Source organism: Corapipo altera, unplaced genomic scaffold, assembly GCF_003945725.1.
Source record: "Corapipo altera isolate COAL_440 unplaced genomic scaffold, ASM394572v1 45, whole genome shotgun sequence".
In the NCBI taxonomy this organism is placed as follows: domain Eukaryota; kingdom Metazoa; phylum Chordata; class Aves; order Passeriformes; family Pipridae; genus Corapipo; species Corapipo altera.
In genome coordinates this window covers 7,870,564-7,897,069 of record NW_020884877.1, presented here as the reverse complement: position 1 = coordinate 7,897,069, position 26,506 = coordinate 7,870,564, and the positions used below count along the sequence as shown (strand labels likewise).

At 39.5% G+C, this 26,506-nt stretch overlaps 1 protein-coding gene across 1 annotated transcript in view; it reads left to right on the top strand.

Moving 5' to 3' along the window:
* Window positions 1-10,226: 10,226 nt before the first annotated feature.
* CCNYL1 (cyclin Y like 1) overlaps window positions 10,227-26,506 on the top strand; it is a 22,934-nt gene continuing 6,654 nt past the window's right edge. The window contains exons 1-8 of the mRNA XM_027636468.1: window positions 10,227-10,269; window positions 12,773-12,847; window positions 15,068-15,102; window positions 16,790-16,890; window positions 18,332-18,367; window positions 19,073-19,124; window positions 21,679-21,798; window positions 23,754-23,920. Coding sequence (XP_027492269.1) covers window positions 10,227-10,269; window positions 12,773-12,847; window positions 15,068-15,102; window positions 16,790-16,890; window positions 18,332-18,367; window positions 19,073-19,124; window positions 21,679-21,798; window positions 23,754-23,920 — 629 coding nt within the window. The remainder of the gene's footprint in view (window positions 10,270-12,772; window positions 12,848-15,067; window positions 15,103-16,789; window positions 16,891-18,331; window positions 18,368-19,072; window positions 19,125-21,678; window positions 21,799-23,753; window positions 23,921-26,506) is intronic.

Below are 26,506 nucleotides of genomic sequence, written 5' to 3'. Positions count from 1 at the left end.
GTCCCCGCGGTGCCCCCGCTCCGCCGGGGGGGTGCCGGGGGTCACGGACGGCCCGGGGCGCGGCCCCTTTGTCCCGGCGGCGGGGGCAGCGCGGCCCCGCGGGCTCGGCCCGCGCCGCGCCCCAGGCAAAGTTCCCGCGGCTGTCACGGCGCTGGCACAGCCCCGGCGGGTCCGGGACCTCCGCCCCCCCGGACGGGCGCGGGGCCTCTCGGCGGGTCCTCCCGGGGCGAGGAGCGCCTGCCCTGCCCTGGGAGCGCTTCCCTGCCGGGTCCCCGGGGAGCGGGTCCGCGAGTCCGGAGGGAACGTGGCGGAGCCCCCGGGCGCTCCCGGGTAAGGGGAAGAAGTCTGGCTGCTCCTTTCTGTTTAACTAGGGAGTCGTGACTCAGTGGCAGTGTTCGGGCAGATCGCAAAAGCTGCTGCATTTCCAGTCTCTGTTGAACAGGAGGAAGGAAGAGGGTGTGTGGGGAGCAAGGGAATTAGGAATTACAGAGATTGTGCATATGACATCACCGTGGCTGGACGTGGGTAATTTATACTCTGGCTGTGCAGGGCGCTCGGTTATAGCTGCGGACTCATTACAGCGCTGTTCCCTGTCGCGTAGCTCTCGGTGTGCCCGATTTGCTTTCCTTGGGCTCATGGGAAAGTGCGCGTTTGCTGCTCAGATTGCTCCCAGTTACACCTGGGGCACTGGTGCCACACAGACTCGCTCCGTAATGCATCTCCTCCCCAGACGTGCCTCGAGAGAGCTGGCAGGGCTGTGCTGTGCTGTGGGGAGTTACCAGACGTGTAACAGGTTAGGGGTGCTCCTGTCTGGCCGTGTGTTCACGTGGTGCTGTACCCGTACAGGGTAACAGCTTATGATATTCAAAACTTAATTTAATTAACAAGCGTCTTGCTGTTCCGCTTTGTAATTATAACCACACCTATACGATGTCTGTTTAGTTGAAAAAAGGTAGCCCGCCTGACATCTTTTGTGTACGATGCATGCAATAACAGTAATCACTGTCATCCATACCTGAACTGAAGGAAAAATTTTTTGCTGTCAAACTGGCAGCAGCAGAGTGTGAGGAAACCTTTGGAAATGGAATTATTAAACTTGCCTTTTTCTGCACAGCACCATATGGTGCAGCTGTTCCAGAAATGAGATGGAACAGTGAGCCCCTTGGATCTCTTCTGAGGCAGCTGTGCAGTGCAGCAGTAGGAGAAATTATGTTTGCCATCTAGGAGAAATAAACCTTTATTTCCGCAAGAAGATATTACAGAAATCTCTAAACTCGTTAGGGGAGGAGGAGCTAAACTCTGTAAAGATTCTAGTAAGCCAAGCAAAAATGTCTAAGCTTACCAAATCTGCTCAGGAATAAGGGTTGTATTTGTTTGAATCTTTAGTATGTGATCATGTCAGCAGTGCTAAGTAACTAGACTTAATTGTGAATTCATCCAGGTGTCAGAACTGGCCTTGAAGTAGGGAAGTATTTAATTTTTTTGAATTTGCAAACCTGAATAAGAGTGTATAGTCCAAGAATAAGATAGCAGCTGTCTATCACAAATTTTACTTTTCTGGCTATGGAATCTTTAGTCTCGAGGCAGGAGGTTATCCTAAAATTAGAACTGCATAGGTAGTCTGTGTTTTGGGTGATTTTAAAGATTACTTGAACAGTGGTGTGTGGTTCACTATTGTCCTCGCAAGTAGATCTGCTACAAGTGACAGATGCTGTTCGCATTTCTCTGATTGATACTTTTTGCACCCCTAAAGAGTTACATCAAAGTTTGATGTCTTTATTAAAATACAGTTATGGATGGCCAATATTAGAAGTAAAGCTTCTTGTGTTCATTTTTGAATGTTATGAAGCGCTGCCTGGATAGGATTGAAGCAGTTAACTTCAGAATGTAAAGCATTATTTGTGAAGTCTGAAATCAAGTGGTACGAAACAGGCCTTATAAAGAAGTTTTAAGTGATACTGCTGTTTAATTTAATACCTTCTATGAAATAATAGTTCTGTAATATACCGGATAGCTATGCCTATTCCTCAAACTCTAGGATGTAAAAAGTGTCAGCATACCCTAACCATCCAAGCAGCCTACATGTTTCTTTGCTGTTGACTACTACAAAGCATTAGTTTATTGCTACAGTGGTAATAATCCAGTGGTTTTATTTGAGGGATAAAATTTACTTCCATAATTGATTAATGTGTAATTTCACAGGCTAGCTAAGATGTGAATTTAGGCTATAATGGAAGGCTGGGAACCTGCTGACTGCTCTTTTCTTGAATGCTTTTGGCAGGGAGAAAAGAGAAAACTGCAAGGAAAAAAAGTCAAGATAATTTTGACTATTTTTGTTCCATGCTACTCAGTTCTAGAAGTTTCTAAGAAAACAGCTAAATATATCAGAAAGCTAGTATCCAAATGTGATGGAGATGTTTCATTCCTTAAATTTCTACCTCTAAGTTGTTTGTTGTTCTTGAGTCTGTCATAGTACTTTTGCACTTGTTTTGCTAAAATTTAATGTTTTGGTTGTATCAGGAATGCAGAAGTTACCAAGTGAGCTTGAACTTTTTGGTTTGTGTTGTTTCGTAGCTTTTTCATAGCAAGTGGAATGTGGTCCTTGCAGGTCTGTGCTCTTAAATGAGAATTATTCCGTAGCTTCTCTAGCACAGTACTTAGCAGGCACTGCTTTCCAGTCAGCATGCTGTCTGTATCAGATCAGAATTAAACAAGAAAAATCTCACTTTCTCAAAATGGGCAGATTATCGAGTGGTATTTATGTAAGACAGAAAAGGAGTGGTAAGTGAAATGGAGATAAAACACACAGTGAAACTGAAAGTTTGAAGTTTCAACAAAAGTTAATTCAAATGGGAAAGGTTTGTCAGATCCCCTACTACCAGAAAATATGAAGGATGACTTCTATGATTTTATGGTTATCAAGATCTTGAGCCATAACCTGTTCTGTGCACATTTTTTCAGAATGAGAAATAAGCCTGTATTTGTGGTTCAATATGCTAAGCCAAGTTGTGTTAAGTAAACACAGCATCTGCTAATCTTTATTTTGAGCTTTTTTTTTTTCCTCTGAGTTTTTTCTGGTTATTTGGGGGAGAACTTCTTATGGCTGACACTTTCTTGCCAGATCCCTATGTTTAAACATAGATCTATTTTTTCATAAATTCTTTGATCCTTGGATAAAACTAGAACAAGACCTTGCTTGGCAGACATATCTCACTTATATTTGAAAACATTATTACCCTCCAGCGTTGCTGTTTACAGAGTCCAGCAGTTTTGAGCAGAGGTTTGCCTGATTCCCTTGAACTAAGGGGAAGAATGTTGACCTACTGAAGTGGTGGGACAAAGTGACCTGGTTCCCTCATCTGAATAACAGGGATGGAGAATGACAAGGGAAAAGACAGTCAGGGATGAGGGAGAACAAAAAATGGGATCAGGAGTGGAGATGAGTGGGAAGTGGTCCTCACAGAGGTTAGATGGGAAAGCAAATGGAAGGGGACTTTGAAGAAGAGAGATAAAGTGAGATTTACTTGACCAGGCTCAGACTAGTGCCTAAAGTAACTTTTGAGGCAACTGTGAGCCAGTGTTTTCTTTTTCAACAGCCCCTTGGCTCCCTAGAGGCTGAACAGGGAAAGCTTCAGGCTTCCTGCATGCTGCAGTTACTAAACAGTGTTGAAGATGAACAGATATTTGGGTATATTGATTGTCTGTGATCTGGTTTCACTAACAGCTTGTCTGTAAACCTCCTTGCAGAAGGTTCTAACTACTGTTCATTTGTTCCTCTTATATAATTTCAGCTTCACGCATGTGGGTGGAGGGTTTTTTCCTGGGTGGTTTTTTTTTTAGTTTGGGTTTTTTTGTTGTTTGGATTTCTTTTTTTTTTTTTTTTTTAAGTCCTAGTTAAAATGTTAGTAAGTTAAAACACTTTGGTGCAAGGAATCAGCTTTTTGATGCCAGCAGTTTTCACCACAGGAAAGGCTTGTGCTGGTTTTTGTGCCTCTGTATTTGAAGGTCTCTAGCTGCATAGGCTGACAAATACCATTGTCTAGTATGAAGCTGGGGGTGAAAACCAGATGATGCTCTGGTACCTTTTCTAGTGTTCTCTCTCTTTCCCTTGTAGTCACCGAGTTTTTCACCTAACTTTTTCACCTAACTCACTCTTCTTTCCCCATAACTGTCAATATCTCTTTTCTAAAACTGACTAGACATTAATTACAAAGGTATTTGTAGCAGTTACAGATAGTCTGTTATCTTGACAAATGTGAAATAATTGACTTCTGTAAGCCTGAAACACCTTTCATGTTGTTGTCTTAAGCAGCCTGATATCATGGCCTTTAGAAATGATCTGTGAAGTACCTGTAGTGGAAATGACTGAATCACTAAGTCCTCCAGAAACAGCGAGGAAATTGGTCTACAGATTTGGGAATTGGAAATAAAATAATTCATTGCTGTACTATAGTATTTGTGTTTCTGTTCTTAAGCTTGGATACCGCTGGCAACTAAGGAGTCCTCTATCCTTTTCTCTCTTCACTAAATCTTGGAGGCTTCTGCAGCAAGTAAATTTCTGTAAGCGTTAGGTTTTTAAGATTACTTGATGTGGAACATACATACATGAAGCTCATATGGAGGGAGACTGATCTGGTTTTTTAGTGTGTTTCTTCAGGCTTCCAGCATAATAATTATTATAACTGAGAGATTTTCATAAAATGGGAAATATTGAAAGGAATATATGGCTAACCTGAGGGGTTTGATGAAACTTACAGAACTAAGGAAACCGAATTAATTTTCATCTTGACTTTTTTTTTTTTAAAAACTGTTTCCATGTAACTTATCTCTAGGATCCTTTTCCTCTTCTGGCTTTCTTTAGGAGATTTGCTGTTTTCCCTCCTACCTGTCAGGGTAGATGTTGTAGAACAATAGAAGTTCTGTGGCTAGATGTATCTGTTCTCTCAAGTGTGATCACTGGTGAGGTCATACCAAAAAGCTGACTAACAGGGGAATGAACTCTTGCTCAGCCAACAAAACACAAAAACCTGCTCCTCCCAGATTCACATTACACATTAAATTAACATTTCTAGCAGTGTTTCTTCCACATACAAGGAGAAGGAAGAAGTTACTGTGGGTGGCAGAAGGAAAATTCTACCAAACATTAAGAACCCAGACCTTGCACAGTAGATCCTTGCCAGCAAGCTCATGTTGAGATTTATAGATCTGTTTCTTTTTAATTAATTACAGCTAGAGTTTGAATGTGCACTTTTATTTCACTCACTACAAGAATAATGTTTTCAGAAGAAAACTCCAAATGTTTTGATTTCAAGAGACAAAAGAGGATGCTACTGACTTAAAAGAAACTCAGTGCTATTTATTTAAATGTGTAGTAAAGCCAGATGAATAAAACTGAAGATCATACTTGCAGGTGATGGAAATACCAGGATTACCTTAACAGCTTACACCCCCCCCCAGTCAGCCAGGTAGCATTCTACAGTGTTTGATGAGCTGTGTATGCATAGCACAGCTTTGCTTCTGTTTGGAGTTCTGAAAGGGTCTTGAGTCATTGCAGTAATCAAACACAGTTGATTTTTTTTCCAGTGTGAAAACTAACACTGGCTTGCCATCAAATGTGTCAGTCAGGCTCAGATTATAAACTGTTGAATGCGGATGTCTTTCGAAGACCAAAAAAGCTTTTCTGAAAAACTCTTGGACGTGTTTTGTTATGCAGATAGTTATTTTTCTTTTATAGAAAAAACTGCAGGTAAGCTGAGAGTCCACAAAGCTGCTGTAAAGAGTGACTGTGTTTGAGCTTGTGCCTAAAATGGCACAAAACTTGATGACACTGCTAACTTTCATAAAAGCCCAAACTTTACTTGAAGTTTGCACATGTGAGCAATTGGAAGAGGAGAATAAACTTAACATATCAGTCCATCCAGTGGCATATGACACCTGGCACACAGTACAGGGCATCATATTTTGGTTATCTACAGATGCCAAGTGAGACTGGAGTTTCTGGTACTCACCTGTTTTTCTTTCTGAACCAGATCTTGTAAGTAAGGCAGAGAACGTGAGGAATTGTTATGGGAAGGCTTTCCTTACACTTGCTGTTGTCAACATGGATCTAGGATTCTAAAATTTGGTTGCCCCTTGATGTGTACAGTTGGAAATCTTTGTTTTGGCTTATCAGTTAGAAAATTAGAGCTGTGGAGTTCTGCTTTAGCTTCTGATGGTAGTGAATTGTGTTATGGGTGAAAGTCAGTGTGGAGAATAGAAGGTGGAACCAGTTGTTTCTCCTCGTCCTTTAAATGGCCCTACATTAAATGGAGTACAGGAACATGTCTCTAACAAAGTGTTAGTTGCTTCCAAGACCAAGCTTGCGAGCTACTGTTTTCCATCTAGTTCCAAGATAAAATCCTAGGGTCATCTTGTTTACCACCGTTTTAATTTGCCCTGCTTTCGATGTGGAATTTGGGGCACTCCTGACACCCTGCCTTGCTAAAATCTGTGGAAGTGCTTATAACTCTGGCAGATACATCACAAAACACATGGAAACCTCCTTGACTCCAGTCCCAGCAAGGCTGGGTGTTGTGTTGAGTGGAACAAATCTCTTGGCCATGTTTCCCCAGCCTGGACTAGGGACAGAGTGCAATAGGATCATGCTGGAATGTCCTCTGGAGGCCGAATATAGTGGCGTGGATCCTCCTGCACTTTAAGAAATGAAAGATCACATATTAATACTGTATTGACTTTTTTCTTAAACCACAGAAATTAATAGATAACCCATGGGTAGTTCACAGTATTTAATAGATGGTCTGCAGTTTTGTTTTCTAAATTCTTCTGATTTTAGTAGCAAATTTGAAATGTTTGCTGTGGCAGTTTCCTGTTGAACTAGTCCAACTCTGAAGTGTGGTGTAAAGGAGCAAATAATTCCTTTTTAATTAAGAGAGCTTGTTGTATATTGAAGTAATTTCTGTATCCTTTTAAAACGTCAGAGTGCACTTAGATATGTGCTGGGTATTGGTAACAATATTACTGTTCCTGTAGTAGTCCCATAAAGATCAACTGACAGATTTTAAATAGCTTTAAAACCTCCTTCTCAGTGTATTGTGTAAACTCACGATATTTAGAAATAGTCTTTTAGCAATGAGAGTGGTCACACGTTGGCACAGGTTGCCCAGTGAGGTGGTGAAGTCTCAGTGGAGATATTCAGAAGCTGGCTGACACATCCCAGACACTCTGCTCTGGCTGACCCTGCTTGAGCTGGGGCTTAGACTTAGCTGATCTCAAGAGGTCCCATCCAACCTCAGCACTTCTGTCTTTCTGTGAACAATGGCCAGCTGTGTGTGTTGTTTCTGTTTGCTTTCCTTTTTAAATAGTTGATTTCCCCTGGGAAGTTAGGAGTGTTTTTAAGGGACCTACACATATGCAAATGTTGGTTTCTCCTAGATTCTCTCTCACAATAGAACTCCTCTCTGAAAACTGGTTGAGTTTGAAAGCACTTCGTTATACAACTGATCCAGTCCTTTATGTTTTCAAATTTGCTCTTATTAGTTATGAAAACAAGTTTTGTATCTTTGGAGTCCATTTCAGCATGGAAGAGAGATGTCTTCTGTTGAAGATGAATAATCAGGAGATCAAAGTACTTTCATTCAGTCCAGATCTGGGGAAGGAGCCATCCATGGAGGGTTAAAATTATAGACTAATCTGTGTGTAACTGAGGACATAACAGGAGAAGGCAAATGGAAAACAACACATGTGAGCTGGTTTCTGTGGTGTGTTTGGTGTGGCTGGGACAAATAAATCAGGTTGAATTTAGAAACCAGAGATGTATCTTTTCTGAAAGTTTTTAGGAGTAGAATTAGAATAGCATAATTTGAAGGACAAATAATTTTAATGAAGTTATTGTTAGGAATAACAGACTTTCTGAAATGGATTGGCAAATTTGCTAGTCTGATATAATTTTTACATCTTTATTGGGAGTGTTAAGTGACCTGCATATTTCACACTGTAAGGTAATGAGATACAAACTCAAGCATCAGTCAAAGCTAGTAACCCACTGAACGAGTGAAGAAGCTCAGTTTACAGCAAAGAGATGATTTTATCATTTAATGCTTTAAATATGTGCTGTAACAAAATGTTACTGCTCTCTGGTAAAGCAGGGGATGGAACTAAAACTATTAAAGGAAACGCAATAGTTTATTGTTCTAAAGTAGTGAAACTGTCAAAGGGCTGCTGTTTAGTCACATATTTGACTGTCTCTTTATTCATAGGATAATATATGTAGCACAATGCAATGTGTAAAATGTGTTTGTAATAGTTAGAAGTCACCTGTGGTGGTGTGTAAACCAGTAGATAAGTAGCTGACATCATAAATTCCTAAACCCCGCACACCTTCTTATATGGCACAGATGAGTAAAAGTAAAGTCTTATGCGGATTTTCTTGAGGAAAGGACATAAGATCTTGAGCTGGGGGCAGAGGATTACTCTTAAAAGTAATGTGATCTGCCCCGTGGGGGACGGTGCACTCACAGCACATGGAGCACACAGCAGCAGCGGAGGTGGCCGAGATTGTCAGAAGGGCAAGCAAGCTGCGAGGCTTTCCTCAAAGGGAGAATGGTGGCAGAGGGAAGCAAGTTAAGGCTTCTCTCTGCTCCATTTAGAGACAGGGTTGATCTGACAAGCTTGGTAGTACACATGAGTAAATGGCACTGAGAGAAGCAGGTTTTAATACGTTATTCTCAGAGAGAGACGGGCGGCCCTTGTGTGGTAACGTCACTGTGCCGCTCCCATGGACTTGATTTCTGGTGGGCATCTTCCCTTCTCACCTCTTTATCACTAAATACGAAGGTCAGGTAGAAAGTGTGTTTTGACTTGTACTGAGCTGATAGTCTCTAGAACAAAAATGTGCCAGAGTTGTTTTCATGTGTTTTTTTTAAATCCTGTTGCTTCTCTCACTTCTCTCATTCTTGTTTCTGCATGTTTTAATGATTATTTCTGATTATCCTGTGGCATAAATGCTTCTTCCTTTTTCTGTTAACTTTCTGTGAAGCTTGAGCTTTCTGTAATACACATTGTGATGTAGCTCCTAATCAAGATTTACCCTTATTTTCAGGACTAGATATTTTAGTTTTGGACTTGTAAGGGCTACCAGGATGAAGTATTGGGAGTTATGCTTCGTCGTGAGTCAAATTGTTTGCAGACAGATTTATCTCTTCCTCTGACTTTTCTTTTGCTGTTTCCCATTACATTTTACCCATGCTCATATTCTTATTTGCCTCTTGCCTTGTGCTTCCTTCATCAGCTGTATTACTGTTGCTTTTTGGTATTTCGTGAGTAACACTGGCAGTTTAGGATGAGCAAATCACATGACAAATCTTTCCATTGCTTAGAAAAAAGCACTGGCCAGGGATATCAGCATGGACAGGATGATTAAAATGTCTGCTTAGAAGGGGAAGGCGACAAGGAGTGGTCTACTAAATGCATCTTTCTTTCTTTCTTTCTTTCTTTGCAGTCTCTTACAAGACAAAACAGTTGCACTGTTTCTGCTAATACCATGTTATTCTGGCATAAGAAACCCAGCTACAGTTGGTCTTGATCACTTCTGGTGGGGTTTTGTATGAGGGGCTGTGCAGTGTGTCTTGGACTTTATTAGTACCTTAACTCTGTTGTATTACCTATGTTGTGGATTTAACATGCTGTGGGTGCTGACACACCTGACTTTGTCCAGCAGAAAGCACCTTATGTCTGGCAGCACCACCATGGAACTGGAGTCAGTGAAGTCTATTATCCTTCCAGTGCTGTTCCTCTCCTTAGATGTGTGAGTCTGCTTGGCTCAGGGGGCACATTTGACCTGTGTCACTCAGTGCATGCTGCAGTGCTGTGGATCTTCTTGTCTGGAATGACAAGAAGACATTCCAGACACTTCTTGTCTGGAATAAAAGTTACTTATATTCATTCTTATATTCAGACCTTATATTCTTATATTCAGACCTGATTTCTAACATATAAGAAGCATGGATATAGGCACTGGTAGAACACAAGAACAGGCAAAAAGAGTGTAAGAAGTGAGCCTTTACAAGTCATATGGTTTCAAAGTAAATCAAAACCTTAGGGATGTCAAGATACTAGTGTTTTGGGGTTTTTTATGAGGTGAGGGAGGACAAGTGTTATCCTGTACTGTCTTTCCCTGGAAAAAAAAGCATCTGTGCTGTTAAACGTTTATCAGTGACCTGGAGGAAGCAATGGAGTACACTCAAATTGCAGATGACAGCCAGTTGGGCAACAGTCAGTATGCTGGAGGTCCCTGCTCATTCCCAGGGACCCAGACAGGCTGGAGGATTGGGCCAACACCAACCCTCTGAAATTCATCAAGGAGAAACAGGGATTTCTGTTAGGAGGTACTGAATTCTCTAGCCCTTTTCCCTCTGTTGTCCTATGCTTATTCCTTCACAATCTTCCTTTCTGCCTTCTCCTAAATATGACACAAATCTTGTACAGTCCTACATGCTCTTTCCTACCATTCCACAGTGAGTCTCATAGCCCTGTAGGCATTAGTCCCCCTGGGTGGGAAAGGTGGTGTAGGCTCTGTGGATCCTCATTGGAGGTTTTCAAGGCTCAACTCGGTAAAGCCTTGACCAGCCTCATGTTCTGCCTAAAGCTGATTCTGTTTTCACAAGAGGTTGAACTGGAGACCTCTGAGGTCCTTTCTAACCTGACTTAGCCAGTTATTCTAAAAGTTGTTGCTGAACTGTAAGTTAAATAAATTCTTAGTTGTTTACATCGTTACTTGCTGATAATAGCCTGTATTTTAAGTCTGCATATTGCATATCTTGTTCTGTCTGTTGATGATACTTCAGTTATTTGGTAGACTAGCAGAATACTTCCATTTCTGGAACACTGTTGGGGTTTGGTTTGGTTTTGTTAATGCAGCGCTAGCATTAGAAACTGTGTACTATCTCTTAAAAGTGAGTTTGCTAAGTCACTGTTAGGAACGTGTCAAACTTGTAACATTTTAAGTAAGTTACTGTTTTGTTGAGATGTTACAAATGGTACTTAAAATGTGCCAGTAAGTACGGCGCGCTGTTGTGTGCTGGATCTTTTTCTTCAGATAATCAAATGTGTATTTAGTAGTACCTGAGGTATGAGCTGTAAGGCAAATTCCGTTCTAGGGCTTCTAAGCCAGGGCTTCTTACATTTTAACTGCATGATTAAATTCAGGTATGTGTTCACTGTGTGCTGTGAATGAGCATGGTAAGGTGAGAATAGAAATCCTGATTTTGTAAATTAGCTTTTAAAGACTTCACAAGATGGGTCTGCTTTCATGGCTGACACTGGCCTTTTTTGAGAGGAGGGGGGAATTCCTGACTGAACAGTCTTTGTGTTCCTAAACACATGTTGGCTGCCTTAGTTATACTGTAGAGATTCAGAATTACAGTGGTCTGCATCCTGGACCAGTGTCAGAGCAATACTGTTGGAAATAAGGTCAGTGATGTAAGCCAAGGACTTGGAAAACATGGAGATCTGGGTACCAATGCTGTTCCCCAGTGGGAATCTGGAATGAGAAGTCTTGGGAATGTGCACTTTTCCAATTCCTTTCACTCGCTGACACAGGAGGGCTGTGGCTGTGCTGAGGGGTAGGTGCAGTAGCACGAACATTCTTAGTTAAGACTTTCAGCACCCAGACAGTTTGTTCCTACTTTGGCTACTGTTTAACCAGAGGTATCTTGGTTGGGTGCATAAAAGATTGAGAGATTGAGGGTTTTTTTTAGTTGAAAGTTGATGGTAATTCTTAGATGACTGTTTTTTAGGGGTGTGGCAGCTGTGTTGGCATTCCACCTTGGACACTGACGTGCAAGTGTGTGAGCACTGTATGGTTGGGATTGGCATAAGTAGCACACAGGAAGATCAGAATGACAAATGTCAGTGGGTGCAAAATTGCTCTTTCCAGGACTTACAGGATCACAGTACTAGATTGTTGTGTTCATGTGTTCACATAACTCAGTGTGTCTGTAGCATGACTTCCTCAGAACAGCTGTTTCTTCTGTCAAAGCTAACGCAGCTCCGAATTTCATCATGGTGTCCACAGTGTCATCAACAAACTTCTGTGATCGCTTCCATCCTAATCTAAGGCAGTAATATATCCTCTTCTAATGCCGTCACTGGTTTGTTGTGGCAAAGCATTAAAGTAATTTTGTTCTTCAGTAAATGTATATTAGCTGTACATGGTTTAACTTGAAATTTCAAAAGAACAGAACAGCGTAAGTTCCGTGTTTTGATATTTATCAGCACTGTAAACGTTACTTATTAGGTTCTTTTGTAAGGCCATAGAGATTGTTTCCTGCTGTATTTGGTGCGTAAAGCATAGAGTGATCAGCAGTGATATTTTTTTTTTTTTGCTGTTTTGTTGGGGCATTTTTAATTATTGTCTTGATAAAGTCAAGAAACATTTTGTGCCTGCTACTGAACACAGGCCCCACACCCAGCTACTCAAACACATAGGAGCACAGATCGACTTCTGAAGATACATGTTGTTTTTTGAGATTTCCCTTTCCAGATTTTGTTTTCATGGAAACCATAAGCTAATTCACAGTTCACAGCAGTAGGAATAAGTCCACAGGCTTTTTTTCAGAGGGAAAAATACCAAGATTTTATTTGTCTTGGCAGAAGTAAGGTTTTGATCTTGTCTCCATCATTTATTCTTGAGCATTTTAAGGCTGGGTGGGAATTGTTGCAATCATCATCATCTTTTGTTAAAGATATCTCCTTTTTTTGGTCCTTTCTGTTTCAGATTTAGCCTTGGAATCTAATCCATCCGATCACCCCAGAGCAAGCACAATTTTCCTGAGCAAGTCACAAACAGATGGTAAGCTAAGTTTTTTCCAATTTAACAAAAGGCAGGAGAAAAACTGGAAAAATGATGACCTATTTTAATTATACAGCTTGAGAACACTGTGCTTGCATTCTTTCAAGCATAGGGATTATTAATTTGCGTATTTACACAGAAATATGTTTGTAGGCCATTTTACTTAACCCTGACAACGAACTGTTCTTCAAAATGCTTAAATATCAGATTCTTTGCAGTGCAGATCCCAGTAGTCTGAAGGAGCACGGTTTTCTTCACTAGTGTAACTCAAGCTTCCAGCAGTGGTGGGTTTTTTTATGACTAAGGGCTATTTTAAAAGTTGTTTTAAATTATAAAAAAAAAAAGGACAGTGTTCTGTGAGAAATAATAAGCCTAAGACATCAATCTATATCAGTTGCTTTTTTGTTGTTATAAACTGTTTGAATAGTTTCAGAGGATAATTATTCTTGAATCCTGGTTTTAATAATAAGTATGTGTTGGGATTTTCAGTTTCTTTGCAGAGCCCGTGTTTACTTAATAAAAGTCAATTTCGAAAAATTACTATAATTTGTGCACTCCAAAATACTGTTAAAGAGTGGAGTTGCACAAATAAAAACAAATTCTGACAACAGCACTTTTTGAAGTTGCAACTAATAAAAAGTTCAAGATAGTCTTATTAAAATGCTTCTGTTTCTGTTATAGCTGGTTCTCGAGAAAGTGTTGTACTTGAGGTTGGATGTGTTGATGGAAAGCTGCAGTGTGTCTTTTACCTTGGCATAGCTTTGCCACAGAGAAGTAGAATTATTTTGACAGGTCTGTCAGTTGCTGTCCTGCTATTCAGAGTCTTATAAGTGGTAAAATTGTCAGTTTTATCAAGTTTGCAGTGCTCAGATAGTCTGGGAGCAGTGGGAACAAGCACTGCATGGTTCTCCAGAGGGGATGATACCAAGGAAATATAGAAACTTCTTTCCTCGGGGCCTCTAAGGTCAGTCTTGATCCAACCAGAGGCTCTGACCTGCACACTTCAAACACCTGTTAGATGAGGGATGCTGAAGTTGCAACTCACAAGTTGACACAGTTCTTGAACACTGTTGTGCAGTTTCACTGTGCAGCCTTTCAGCCTGGCTGCACATGTTCAAACTACACAAACGTGCTTGTTGAGGGTAGTATTGCTTTTAAATGTGATTTGGTTTTCTTCAAATGTCATATATTGAATTGTGTAGACTTGTGTCCATGTGGAAAAATGGTCTGGTAGGTGAGATAGTAACTATTAAACTATGATCTGAAGTTTGTATTAGTTAGATGAATTGATTTTTATGGAGAAGTTCACCAGAGGAATTTATTTTCTAAATTCCTGGTTCTTCTTTGCTTAACCTTCCACAGAACTAGTAGAATTAATATCTGTAAGTTCTTTCTCATTGAGATGTTATCAGGATTATGAGTTTAATTTATGCTAAAGGACAAAAAAAATTGTGGATACCCTTTTCCAATTGTCAGTTTTTCTAAATATGTAAGAGAATGTGTCCTGCTAAAGAGTGGTAATGATCTGAGGTTAAAATTGTGGAGAAGTCGGCTATCCAGGCTGGTCACATTTGTATACTTGGTGCATGTGTGCAACTCTCAGCTCTCCTCTAAGAGCACTGTTGTGCTGCTGCTGTCACAGCTGGAAGTTAAACTGTGCAATCTTTTTTGAAAGACCGACATAATTTAAAATTATCAAATAACATGGTTGCAGTTATATCATAAATAGGTGCGTAGCTTGTGTCAGCATCTTCTGTGTAGTGAAATACCTTCTGCTGTCTAATAGGAGAAGAGAGAACATGTAAATAATGCTGGGCACCTCACTTGCTCCTTGTGTCTTCGGCAGGTTCAGTGTGTCCTGGTTTTGCTTCTGGTTGTTGTTGGATATTGGACATTGTCTATTTGAACTGTCTGAAATCATTCCATTTTTCATGATACATAGCATCTTTTCAAAGCTGAGACATTTTTCCCCTTAGTGTGATGGAAAGAAGTAGTTTCTAAATGTATATGTGGGTTGTTCGAAGTAGTATGTAGCTTACTAGCTTGATAAAACTTGACATTTTTTCCTCAAACTACTTTTCCAGATACTTAAACTAAAATTTCAAAATTTTAATACTCACGTACTTTAGAAAACTAGGTTAATAGAATGACTTTTTTGAGTGTAAATTGGAATTGTTTTTTAGAAACCTTTCAATTCACATTCTTTCTTCCTCTTTCTAGTGCGAGAGAAGAGGAAGAGTAACCATATCAATCATGTAAGTAAACCAGATTCTATATAGATAATATTAGCATGTTGGGACAAAAACTAATTCAAGGAGACAACTGTAGTAGTTTTGGGTACATAGTCCTACAGGTATATAGTCCTACGCATGTTCCAAATCCTGCTTAGCAAGATAAAACTGAATTATTTTTGCCTTTGTCTAAAAAATAAAAAAAAGGCCTACTATCACAGAGCATAGAATGGCTGATGTCAAAAGAATAAGAATTCATCTTTTTATTTTATCAGTCTTAAGCATTTCAGAACAGTAAAAAAGAAAATACAAGTCAAACTGTCTGGTTTATTTTAACAGAAATAAAACTACATTAATTTCTCATTGAGTTTTGAATGACTCTCTGTTTGAGTATTGAGTACAGGACTTATTGTAAGAAGTGTATCCAGTATGAAAACAGAATGATGAACAAACATCAGCAGCATGATAAACAAGTGATAATCCGTTAGTTTTAATATCTGAAAATATGCTCTGAGCTTTTTCTGCAAATATTAGTTGGACACTTGACTTACCAAAAAGAAGCCAAAACAAAAAAAGATGCAATGTCATTAATAACTGGATAAAAAATTATTGATCAGTAAAGCTAAGAATGGAAGTTAGTAACACAAAGCTTAAAAAATATGGTGTATCAAAAGTGTAAATGAGAAGGTATTGGTAAGATAATGGTATTTCAGGTCTGTTGTATTTAGTGTGATTATGCAGGGAGTGGGAGTAATTCTTTTTTTTTTTCTTTCTTTTTTTTGTCACAGTTCCAGCTTTAGTCTGCCAGAACCAAGGTGAAGTGTGATTGGATTGGTTTTGCTGGCAAACTTCAGCTGGAATGGGAGATATTCACAGACAACCATTGAGTTGTGAAGGGTGCCAACATATTCATATGGTGAACTTCCAAGTTTTAGACAAGGCATTTAGAAACATTTTGGCAAAAACTAATGAATCTTTAACTGTTTGATTAAAATTCCTCCCTCAGTTATGATGTCCTATCTCTAGTGCAAGGCATTCTCTAAAAGTACTCAGGGAAGCCTGGCTGTGGGTTATATAGGAAGATTCCTTACAGTATATAATGTACAGGGTTAGGATGGATGATAGAGTGTGTTGCTAGGTCAAAATAATAATAGTAAAAGTCAGGGCAGTAGCAGTACTCTATTTCCAGATTCCAGATGCTAACCAAGACACGTGTGAAGTGAGCAATGTCAGGAAGAGGTTTCTTTCTCTTCTAAACTAATAACAAAAACCTCAAGCGCAAAATTGTCTTTACAGGAAGCAATACTGGATAACCACAAACTGTAAAGGTATAGGATATAAAAGAAGGGAGATGATGATTAATAAAGTACATGACAGAGAGGAAAGACTGAATCACAAACTGACAAGAATGGAATGCAAGAGAACTGAGAAAATAAGAGGACTCGCTGCTTTAGCTGCAGCTATTTCTGATGAAAATTATTTATCTAAAAACACCATGTTGTATATTACAACAGATGATTTATAAGCCTATCTTACACAAGGGAACCGGGTGGATACAGGGTAGGTTACATTGCAGCAGCAGTCATCTACAAAGACCTCCTGTGCAGTAACCACTTGAGGTGTAAAGCCAGTATTCAGTGTGGTAAACCAAAGCTTACAGAATCCCTCTTCTTGAATGTGTTTCAGTTCTTTTGTTCTTTTCTCCCCCAAGGTTTCTCCTGGGCAGCTTACGAAAAAATACAGTTCATGCTCAACAATATTTATAGATGACAGCACCGTCAGTCAGCCTAACCTTAGAAGCACAATAAAGTGGTAAGAACCGTTTGTCATCAGCGAGGGGCTGAGCGGCACCGTAAGGTTTATTTGGGATTTTTGGGTGTCCTGTGTGTTCCAGAACTAGTTGTGCACTTGAATGAGAGAAGCACAGCGCTGCTTCTTCAGGTCGGTCATGGAAGGGGTGTAGAGGTCTGGTAATTATGACTGCTGGAGTGAGCTTTTGGTTTAGTACTGTCGTATTTCAAAGAAGTTCTCATTGTGCACTTGAGGCAGTGCAGAAGTGTGTCAGCACTTGTGTGCTGGGCGGAGGGGGGGAGTTCAATTCACACTGAAAGCCAAATCCAGAAATTCTTCATCTGGGAAAACTTGAAATGGGGTTTGTATGGAGTTGCAGGAAAAGTTACAGGGCTGTGTTTGCTACTTGCCAGTGGAGTTAGTCTGCCCTCTAGTTGTGGAAAACAACGTGTTGCTGACTCGGGTTTTAGTTCTAGCCTTTCTCCTTTTTCTTCAGGTGTTTGTTATTTTAGTAGGTGATGACTGTGTAGTTGCCTCGATTCTCCAGTGTAAATGGCTGTTTGACTTATTTTTTGGGGTACCAGAAAGACAGTTGTTAGCACTTAGACCATGCCAAGTGAGAGCTGAGAAGAGTTTACCATGCTTGAGGGGAAAGGGGGGCTGACCAGATTGAGTCCCAGAAGACTTCACTGTTTTAACAGCATAGTAGAGTTTGGAAATGTATGAGTTGATTTGTCACTTTAAAATTTAGTTTCAAACAAAGCATGTCACTTCTTTTCTAGAGAAGCAAAAACCTAAAAAATTATGCTTGTGCCATTTTGAAGTGGTGTACAGTTGTCAACAGATCAGAGCTTTCTTGTGATAGATTCCTGTGATGGCAGTGTTGTTGTTGTAAAAAACCTGAAATTTGGCCACAGTAGATGAGCATTAATATGTCAAACCTATTGCCTCACTTAGCAGAGGCTGAAATCTGTTCTTGTCCACTTCTTGGATTATGCTGGCATAGTATCATCTTTATTATTCTCTTTTTCAGGCAGTTCCTAAATTACACAACCAGGCATACAGAGTTAAAACATCAGCAGAATCTCTACAACAGTATATCAGTAGAACAGTAACATCAAGTAGAACTTATATTTTAGTTGGCAATACCCCACATTTCCACTTATATTATCTAATCAGGAAATGAAAGTATATATTTAAAATGTTGCTTAACATTTATTTTGTTGCACAAATATCTGTACAATGAATGTAAAAGTAGTTTAGCTAGCAAATTTGATTTAGCCAGTTTCTTTCCAGACAGTTAAACATCAGAAATGAAACACAGAGTACTTGAGAATGTGAAAGGAAGCCTGTACAAAATAGATTTGTAATATTTTACCCTGAATGACAGCTTTTGCAGTGGAATAGTGTGCATGGAATATGCTTTGTTAAATCTTCTTTTTCTTTCTTTCTCTTTTTTTAGTGTAACATTAGCAATATTCTACCATATAAAGAACAGGTGAGTGGACTCTTCCTTCGGTGAAAGATAATAACTTTCCTTTTGAGCCAGGGATACAAAATTGGGGAATCATTAAGGCTGGAAAAAACCTCCTAGATCATTGAGTCAAATATGATCTGGTGAAACTTAAAGGAATTGAAAAAACTGGCACTTTTTGCTATATCTGCTTCCTCTTTGTCCCCCGTCCTGAGCTGCTGTGGAAGGGTCAGTAATACACCCATCCAAACATCAAAACAGGGAGCAAAGAAAACACACACTTAATTCGTAACAAATCAGCCTTTGGCCTTTGTTTAGCTTTTCCTGAATACAGAGGTACAGATTAGTTTTGATGGGTGAAGGAAGTCTGTCCCATGTACATATTACCCTTGCCATTATAGCTAGTTACAGCATATGCTTCAGAATTATAGCTGACTTTTTGAAGTAAATGCTATTAGTGAGACAGTTTCACATTTTAAGGGAGAACTGTACTAAGCATAATACAAGAACATGGATAGCTGTTCTTTGTTTAGCATCTTAAATATTCAGTGGTAAGGTCTCATCATTAAAGGCTTTGCAAAAATATGGTATTTGCAAAAATATCTCATTCTAGGAAAAGCTGAACTATAAAATATGTCCCTTTATCCTCTTTGAAAAACAATAATTTTTAGTAGGGCATACCATTACCAATTAACTCTTGTTGCTAAACCAGAGATTTTTGTTTTGTAGAGATTCCGACAGATCATTGGATATTTTTGATGAAAAATCTCATCCTCTCACAGTAAGTGTAACTTTCTGATCCTTTGAATGTGTATCAATATGCACCTTGATTTGTATTGTATAAGTCAGAAAAATGTGTTAGCACCAGGTCACAATCAAATTGATCTTAAATTTTACCTTTATATATAATATACAGAGCAAATAATGACTTTTGATATCAGCTAAATCACAAACAGAACCCGGTCTTTTTAAATGTTGCAAAGTAAGTTTGGCTTTCTATGCTTTGACTGTAAAGAGAAAGCAGCATGTGCCCAGTTCTTCCATATTCCATATCTGAAGTTTCTTGTCTCTCTCTTTTCTTCCCTTCTTTAATACTACTTTAATTACAAGTCTCTCCTATTTATTTAGGAAGACATGGTTAGTAGGAATGTGCCTACCCTTTTAATGACTGCAAACGGGGGAACGTAATACGTGAAGCATCACATGAAGTAGCCAACAGCGAGTTTGGTCTTTAAAAAACCTGAAGGGCAACATTTTAAAGCAAATATGCCTAAGGCTGTTTGCAGTAACAGCTAGGAGCAATTCAGCATGCAATTTTAATGTGACTGATCCTGGTACACCTTTTTAGACAATCTGTAAGATGCGAAACCTCAGAGTACAGGCAAGTTCAAGACTGGAGCGTGTGCTTTTCACATCCAGTTTGAGCACTCCTAGCTTAATGCCTGTCCTACAGAACCACTTCCCTTGTTTTTCATTTGAAATTAACTTAGCAAAGCTCTAGTGGCTTTAACAATTCAATTTGCTCTGGGACTTACCTGAGTGAACGCAGTTCAACCTATCTCACGGATTTGGCTTGTTAATAAACACTTCCTAATGAACAATTTAGTATTTTAAATTTGTTAGGGTTTCATCCCTAAGCATGACCCATTGTGCTAGGAATTGTACAGTTGAATAAATAGAACTATTTAGCCAATTAAAAAAAACCCAAACAACTTCAAGACAAGAGCTGTACTGAAGATTTCTTGTATGGACTGTAGCACTTCAAAAGGAAAAGTGTGGTCCAGAACTATTTAAAATGCCCAAATCTGTTGTTTTCCATTGAAAATTATTTATGTAAGATGAACTCCACTTCATCAGACAATTTCTTTATTTAACAACCTGACATCCTTTGATCTTTTCATATAGCCTAGCTCCTATTTAATGAGAGGAAAATCATTGTGTCCTTTAGGGAATACTTAAAGGTCTTTTTTATCTTGGTGCAGCGTACAGACAGAAATAGAGTTATGGCTGATTGCCATACTTCTGAGGGGAAAGGCACAGATGGCTTGTTAGTTTCTATAGCAATGGCGTTTTGCCTGGGTACCTACTGTTCCTTTAAAAAGGTTAATTAGCTGGAAGAAATCTCTGAACACCTTGTCTTCCAAAGATGCAGTCACAAGGAGTCCAAATCCAGGCTCTGTTGACCCTAATGTGACCCAGTTACCAGTATCATGGGGTTTAGTCACAAATACCAGTCTCAGTGCCTTCCTCCTCAGTTCCAGTCAGCAGAACTGTACTTCCAGATGTGCTTTTGTACTGCTTGTAGCACAGGAGGGGTCCTGCTCATGTTATTCCTAATGTTGCATGCTCACCCTGCAGAGGTAACTGCCACTGGTTAGTGGTGTATTTGAAGGCTGTGTGGAGAGTACAAAGTTAACTTAATTCTGCATTTTACTTGACACTGCTACCTGGCTTATTTAAACTACAAAACACAGGAAGATGCTTGCTGCTTTGCTCACCTTACAGCTACTTGTTTAATGTCAGGCAGGTATGATGTTCTCAGCTACTGTCTTTACCATACTACAGGTCTACCTTGGACTGTAGATAGAAATCAGTATCAGTCTTGCAGAACCAGTGTGCAAAGTTGGAGCTCTTGAAGTTTCATCCCTCCAGGAAGAGTGCTGAATATCACAGTGTCTCTCAAACACTCATATAAGGATTGCTTTTACAGACTTTATTTCTGAGCTTTTCTTCTCCCCTGTATTTAGAAACAGTTTAGCATTGTGTCAGAGTTAAATCTACCTGTTCATTAGTTTTGTTGTCTTTCTGGAGTCTCTCCAGGATGAGTCCTATGAAGACAGTGTAAATTACCTTCCAGTTCTACCTGTGACAGAATTATTGCCATGTGTTCTTCAGCTCTTCCTCAGCTGGAAGAGGAATCTTTTGAAGTCTCTTAATTGCTTTTTGAAGAGCCAGTGTTTCCCTGGTGTGTATATATGTGTGATTTTCTTGCAGGAGGAAGACTCCTTTTTTTTTTTTTACACCTCTTTCAGTCTGTAAAATGTTCTATGGACAATAGTAAGCATCTGCAATAATGATGGTAGTTCATGCTCTTTCCCATTAGCCTGACAGATCAAAAAAATGTTCAAAACAAAGATACCAGCTACAGCTATTGTGTTTTGTTTGGAATATTTGTGATATCGCAGGGTGGCTTCTTTCAGTATAATTTTGTTCTGTCTCTGTGACAGGAAAGGATTGTATACACTTTGGTGAGAAGAAATAACCATGTGTGGCTGTTCTTTAGGGTCAGTATTAAATAAGACAGATTTTCAGTAATTCAGAGAACTTTCTTTCAGCGGGAAGAAGTTCCAGATGACTACTACAAGCATGACCCTGATCACAAGCACATATACCGGTTTGTCCGGACACTTTTCAGTGCTGCACAGCTGACAGCTGAATGTGCAATAGTGACACTGGTAAGAGACGCCTCATTTCTGAAACTTGAGCTTTTGGAACACTTTCCCTCCCTCCTCAATAAGTGAACTGGGCTGACTTTTAAATAGTTACAGTATCTCGTGAAACCCTGTTAATGAAGACACAGAACAAGTGAGTTCATTAGAGATTTCTAAGTAGTCACAGAATTGATTAACTAAAAAGGAACTTACCTTTTCTATATATGTATATGTAATGCTCAATTACTTGTCCAATCAAAAACTGCTTGTTCCATAATATATATTTGCTGAAGGAGCTTGAGAAGAGCAGAACAGCAGAGCACTGTAAACAGTGGGATGTAATAAGATCAGACTCAAAGACATCTTTTATTTCAGTTGTGTGGAGGGGAAAGTGTGAGTTCTGAGATCATATTAACCAGAACAGTGCAAGTAATATTGCCTTAAGGGGATTAATCCTATAGGGAACTCTAGGAGATGAACTTTCTCATTATATCCTTCAATCATTGCCACCTTTCTATCAAACTTCTTTTTAAATTAAACCGAAGAGGCTACAACTTTTTTTCCCCAGGTGACATGGAGATATTTAGAACCTAAGAACAAGATAATAATCTCATTACAGTTCGTTGTTTGATTTCAGAAAGCATGATGGATATAAAAAATTGTCAACAGTACTGATTTTATATATATATACATATATATATATGTGTGTGTGTATATGAAGGGAAATAAAAACCCCACAACTTATATAATTGCTACATTAGACAGTCTCTCAAACTGCACTTTGTCAAGACAGTGTAGCAATTAAGCAAACTTAGCTCAGGACTCTCTTTAATATGGAAATGAGTAATTAAAAAGGCTGGATAGTTAGAGCTATTGAAACTCAAGGTTTTTGCTTTTCCAAAGACAGGCAAGCAATTTTGACAGAACAAGATGACAGCTAACCCTAGGCAAACTAGCTGAAGTATTTACAAAATATGGAGTTAGTATTTAAAGTTCATTTTACCACTAGATGGCCCTGTTATTATAGGAACACCTTTAGGCCATTTGAGGGCTACAAGCAAAGGACGGGGAAAAAAGTGTGAGGAGATCTCAGTGACAAAGATTAAGCCCGCCCTTAGACCTTAGTAGGTGCAGCTTCCTGTACCCACTTGTTAATCTGAGGTTTCATTAGAACTGTGGATTTAGGTGAGGGAATAGAACATTAAAAACAATCTGTATTCAACTTTGAAAATGAAAATTACTTGTTACGTGGATCATTATAGGACTGTGAAATAGTAGAAGACTTTTAAGGAAGGGACAGATTTGACATCCTGGAGTTGGTTTGAGATTTCATGGGAGGAATGAGTAAAAGACCAAGACACATCTTTGGACTTGTGTGTCTTTCTAAGGAGTTGTTGATGTAGATGAACAGACCGAAGACTTCTTTACAGGGTAAAATAGAAATAGCACTAGAACACCTTTCATTGTGGAAAGATAGCGATTAACACATCTTTGTCCCATCACTAGAGATCACAGCACAGGTTTTTAGCACTTCCTGTTCAGCTACAAGTGCTGAACCTTAACCATGATGAAAGGCTAAAGTGATGTTGAGTGATTTGCTGTCCCACATAGGCCCTAATGAGAACCTGTCTGGGATGTGTGACTCTGTGACAGAACGAGCTGTAGCAGTGTTTCCCTGAAACAGCAATTGCTGTTAGAAATGAACAGGACTGATACTTCACTATCTTGATTGTATACCCTGGTGGTCCAGTTCTTGTGTTTATAATAAAAAAGGAACCTGTAACTCCTGAAAATTTGGATTCTTAAGTGTAAGTAGTAATCATTAATACTTATTTTGACACACTTAATGGTAATAAATAGTCATATTGAACTGACATGTTTGCTTCTCAGAACTCAGCTCCAGGTCTTAATTACACACATTGAAAAAAAAAAACAGTTGTTGGAGTTTTGTTGTTTGGTTTTTTAACTTCTTTCTATAGGTTTATTTGGAAAGGCTTTTAACCTATGCAGAGATTGACATATGTCCTAGTAACTGGAAGAGGATAGTCCTAGGAGCTATTCTGCTGGCTTCTAAAGTCTGGGATGATCAGGCTGTGTGGAATGTGGATTATTGCCAAATACTGAAGGACATTACTGTTGAGGACATGTAAGTTGCAAGGTTTGGCTAATCTACAGTGGCGGGGTTTTTTGGGGGGTGGGGGGTGTTTGTGGTGGCATTTTGTTTGTGTGTGGGCTTTTTTAATGGCACTTGGTGTGATCATACTGAAAAATGTCTCTGTTGCTATGATCTTTGTACGTGGTATATATCTGGTGTCTGGCCTAGTTCCCTTTTTTAACTCAAGAAACTTTGGATGATTACCCTACTTTGAGACAAGTCTGTACTAATAATTCTAATGACTTGGGTGAGCAACTTCGAAGTTAGTTTTCTTTACCTTCTTTCTCACAGTGATGAGCCATGGAACTAAAGTGCCCAATTTATAGTCTTATCAAAAGATTTGCTTTGGAAGGAAAAAAATTAACTAAATTTGTTCCCTGCCTTTTCTGTTTTAGAACTTGAAAAATGGCAAGGTAAACTCTAACTTGTGCCTTATGTGTGTGTTCGTGTATCCAACTAAGGCCTAGATATCTCAAGGTGTGAATTTCTAGCTGCTGATGCTGCTGACAGGTGTTGTTTGTGTGGGTATCTGTGGTTGCACGTGTTAAACAGCTACTGCTACAGCTTATCCTCTTCGGCAGAGTTCTTAGACATGCCTACAATGCTGAGAACAAAATCCTCAGTCTTACTACTGCTTGTTTATGTAAGGCTGTTCCTTGGACATATTTTTGTGTTGGATGTAGATTTCAGTTTTTCAGAAATTTTGAATCTGCTGTCTTTTCTTGGTTCACTCAGATTTAATCCCTACAGATTTTGCAGTACTGGAAGATGTTCATCCTTGTGGCTCCAGGCTCATGCCATGGGCTGGAGGAGTGTTTATGTGGAGTGTATTTGGCCCATTAGGTGTTCTGTTAAATTCCTTCTCATAAAGTTCTATCTAAGAGCTTTGAAATGTCAACACTATTGTTTTAATTCTATTTGACAGCTTGTTCCCCTATTGTTGCTTGTTCCACTATTATTATCACAGTGGTAGAAATGCTACAAGGCCAGCTTAAAACACCAGGCTTTCTGGCTGTAGTAAATCTCATGACGTGCTTTGTGTGTGAGTTTTATCACAATGCTGTGCCCTGAGCATGTGTCCAGGCTTGTGTAGTAAGAGCCAGACCTAGCACAGGAGCAGACTGAGGTGGTAGAGTTTTGCACACAGCAGTGGGAGGTTGCCTGTGTGATGGGAGAGTCTGCTCTTGCCCCAAGCTCTTTTCCCTGGATTCAGCCCAAAGCTAATGTTTAAAATACAGTAATTATTCACTGGGGAGGAATACCTAGTTTTCTTCCTTTTAGGTTGGGGGTGGCATTTCTAAAATTGAGGGAGTTTTCTCCACCAAAACAATTTTTATTATTCAAGTTATTTCACATGTCAAACAACAACAGTGAATGCAGTTATTTGTTTTATACATACCCCTTGCCTGGGAGTTCTTTGTCTCAAAATGCAGGGCTGTGCCAGCCCTGCTTTCAGGAAAGCATAATTAGTGATTTTATACAATGTACATCTTCACTCAATCTGGCCTGGAGTGCTCATCTATCTGAGGAACATACTTGAAGCATTGCTGCAAATAACTCTGAGATGGCTGAAGTGGGGTCAGCGAAGAAAGGAGTGCTGGAGTATACATCTTGCTCTTTTTGATGTCTCCTCTTCTAGCCCTATTTGGAACAAATCAAATTGATAGCACTGGAAATATCTGTAACAAGCAGGATGTTTATTCTCTATTGCTGATGCTGGGTCTCCTGAAATTGTCAGTGCTTCCATTTTCAAAGCAGTGATGATGGTAAGGAAAATAGATGGAATTTAGGTATGTTTTTTCCTCCGAGTTTGAAGATGGGATTTTTGTAATCTCATCTCATTTGAAGTGACTTAGACCTTTGGATTTAGGTACAGGCAGAAACTGTACAACCACTTCCTCAACAGTGGTCGAGGGTGCTCATCCCAGGCTCTGCACTGCTGCAGCTTGGCAGACTTCACTGCTCCTTGGTTGGATAACATCACCATAATAGGGACCTTGGAAAACTGCCTAAAATAGTCAGGAAAATTATTTTAAGTTTAGAAGTTTACTTTCAGTTAATAGTTGGTGCTATAGTTAATTGTCAGATTTAGTAGTTCCAGTACTTTTTTAAACCAGTAATTTGATAGTAAGTATTAGCTATTTGAAATACAAGTGTTAGTGAGAGAAAAAAAATCAGCAAAGGATTTCAGGCACAACTGCATTTTAATGTTGGTGATGGCTGGTGATGCTGCCAAAAATTCACCTAAAATCCCAGCAGCTCTCCAGCTAAAGATTGCTTGGCAGGACTCTACCAAGGTCGCTCACTGGGTGGGCCGTTCTTGTGCAGTAAAGGCCTATCTGCAAGAACTGGCGGCAAGTTTTGTTTGTGTACTTTCTATGAATTTTCTTCTTGGCTGTGTGGATCTAGAATGACCTCACTAACCTGACAGACACCCTTGTTGAGCCACTGCAAGCTAAGCAAGGGAGCTACACTGCTCTGGAACTGGCAAAATGTCGTGTGTCTGATTTAGTGCACCCAATTTGCAAATCTCGTGTGTGTGTGTGTGTGTGTGTGTGTGTGTGTGTGTGTGTGTGT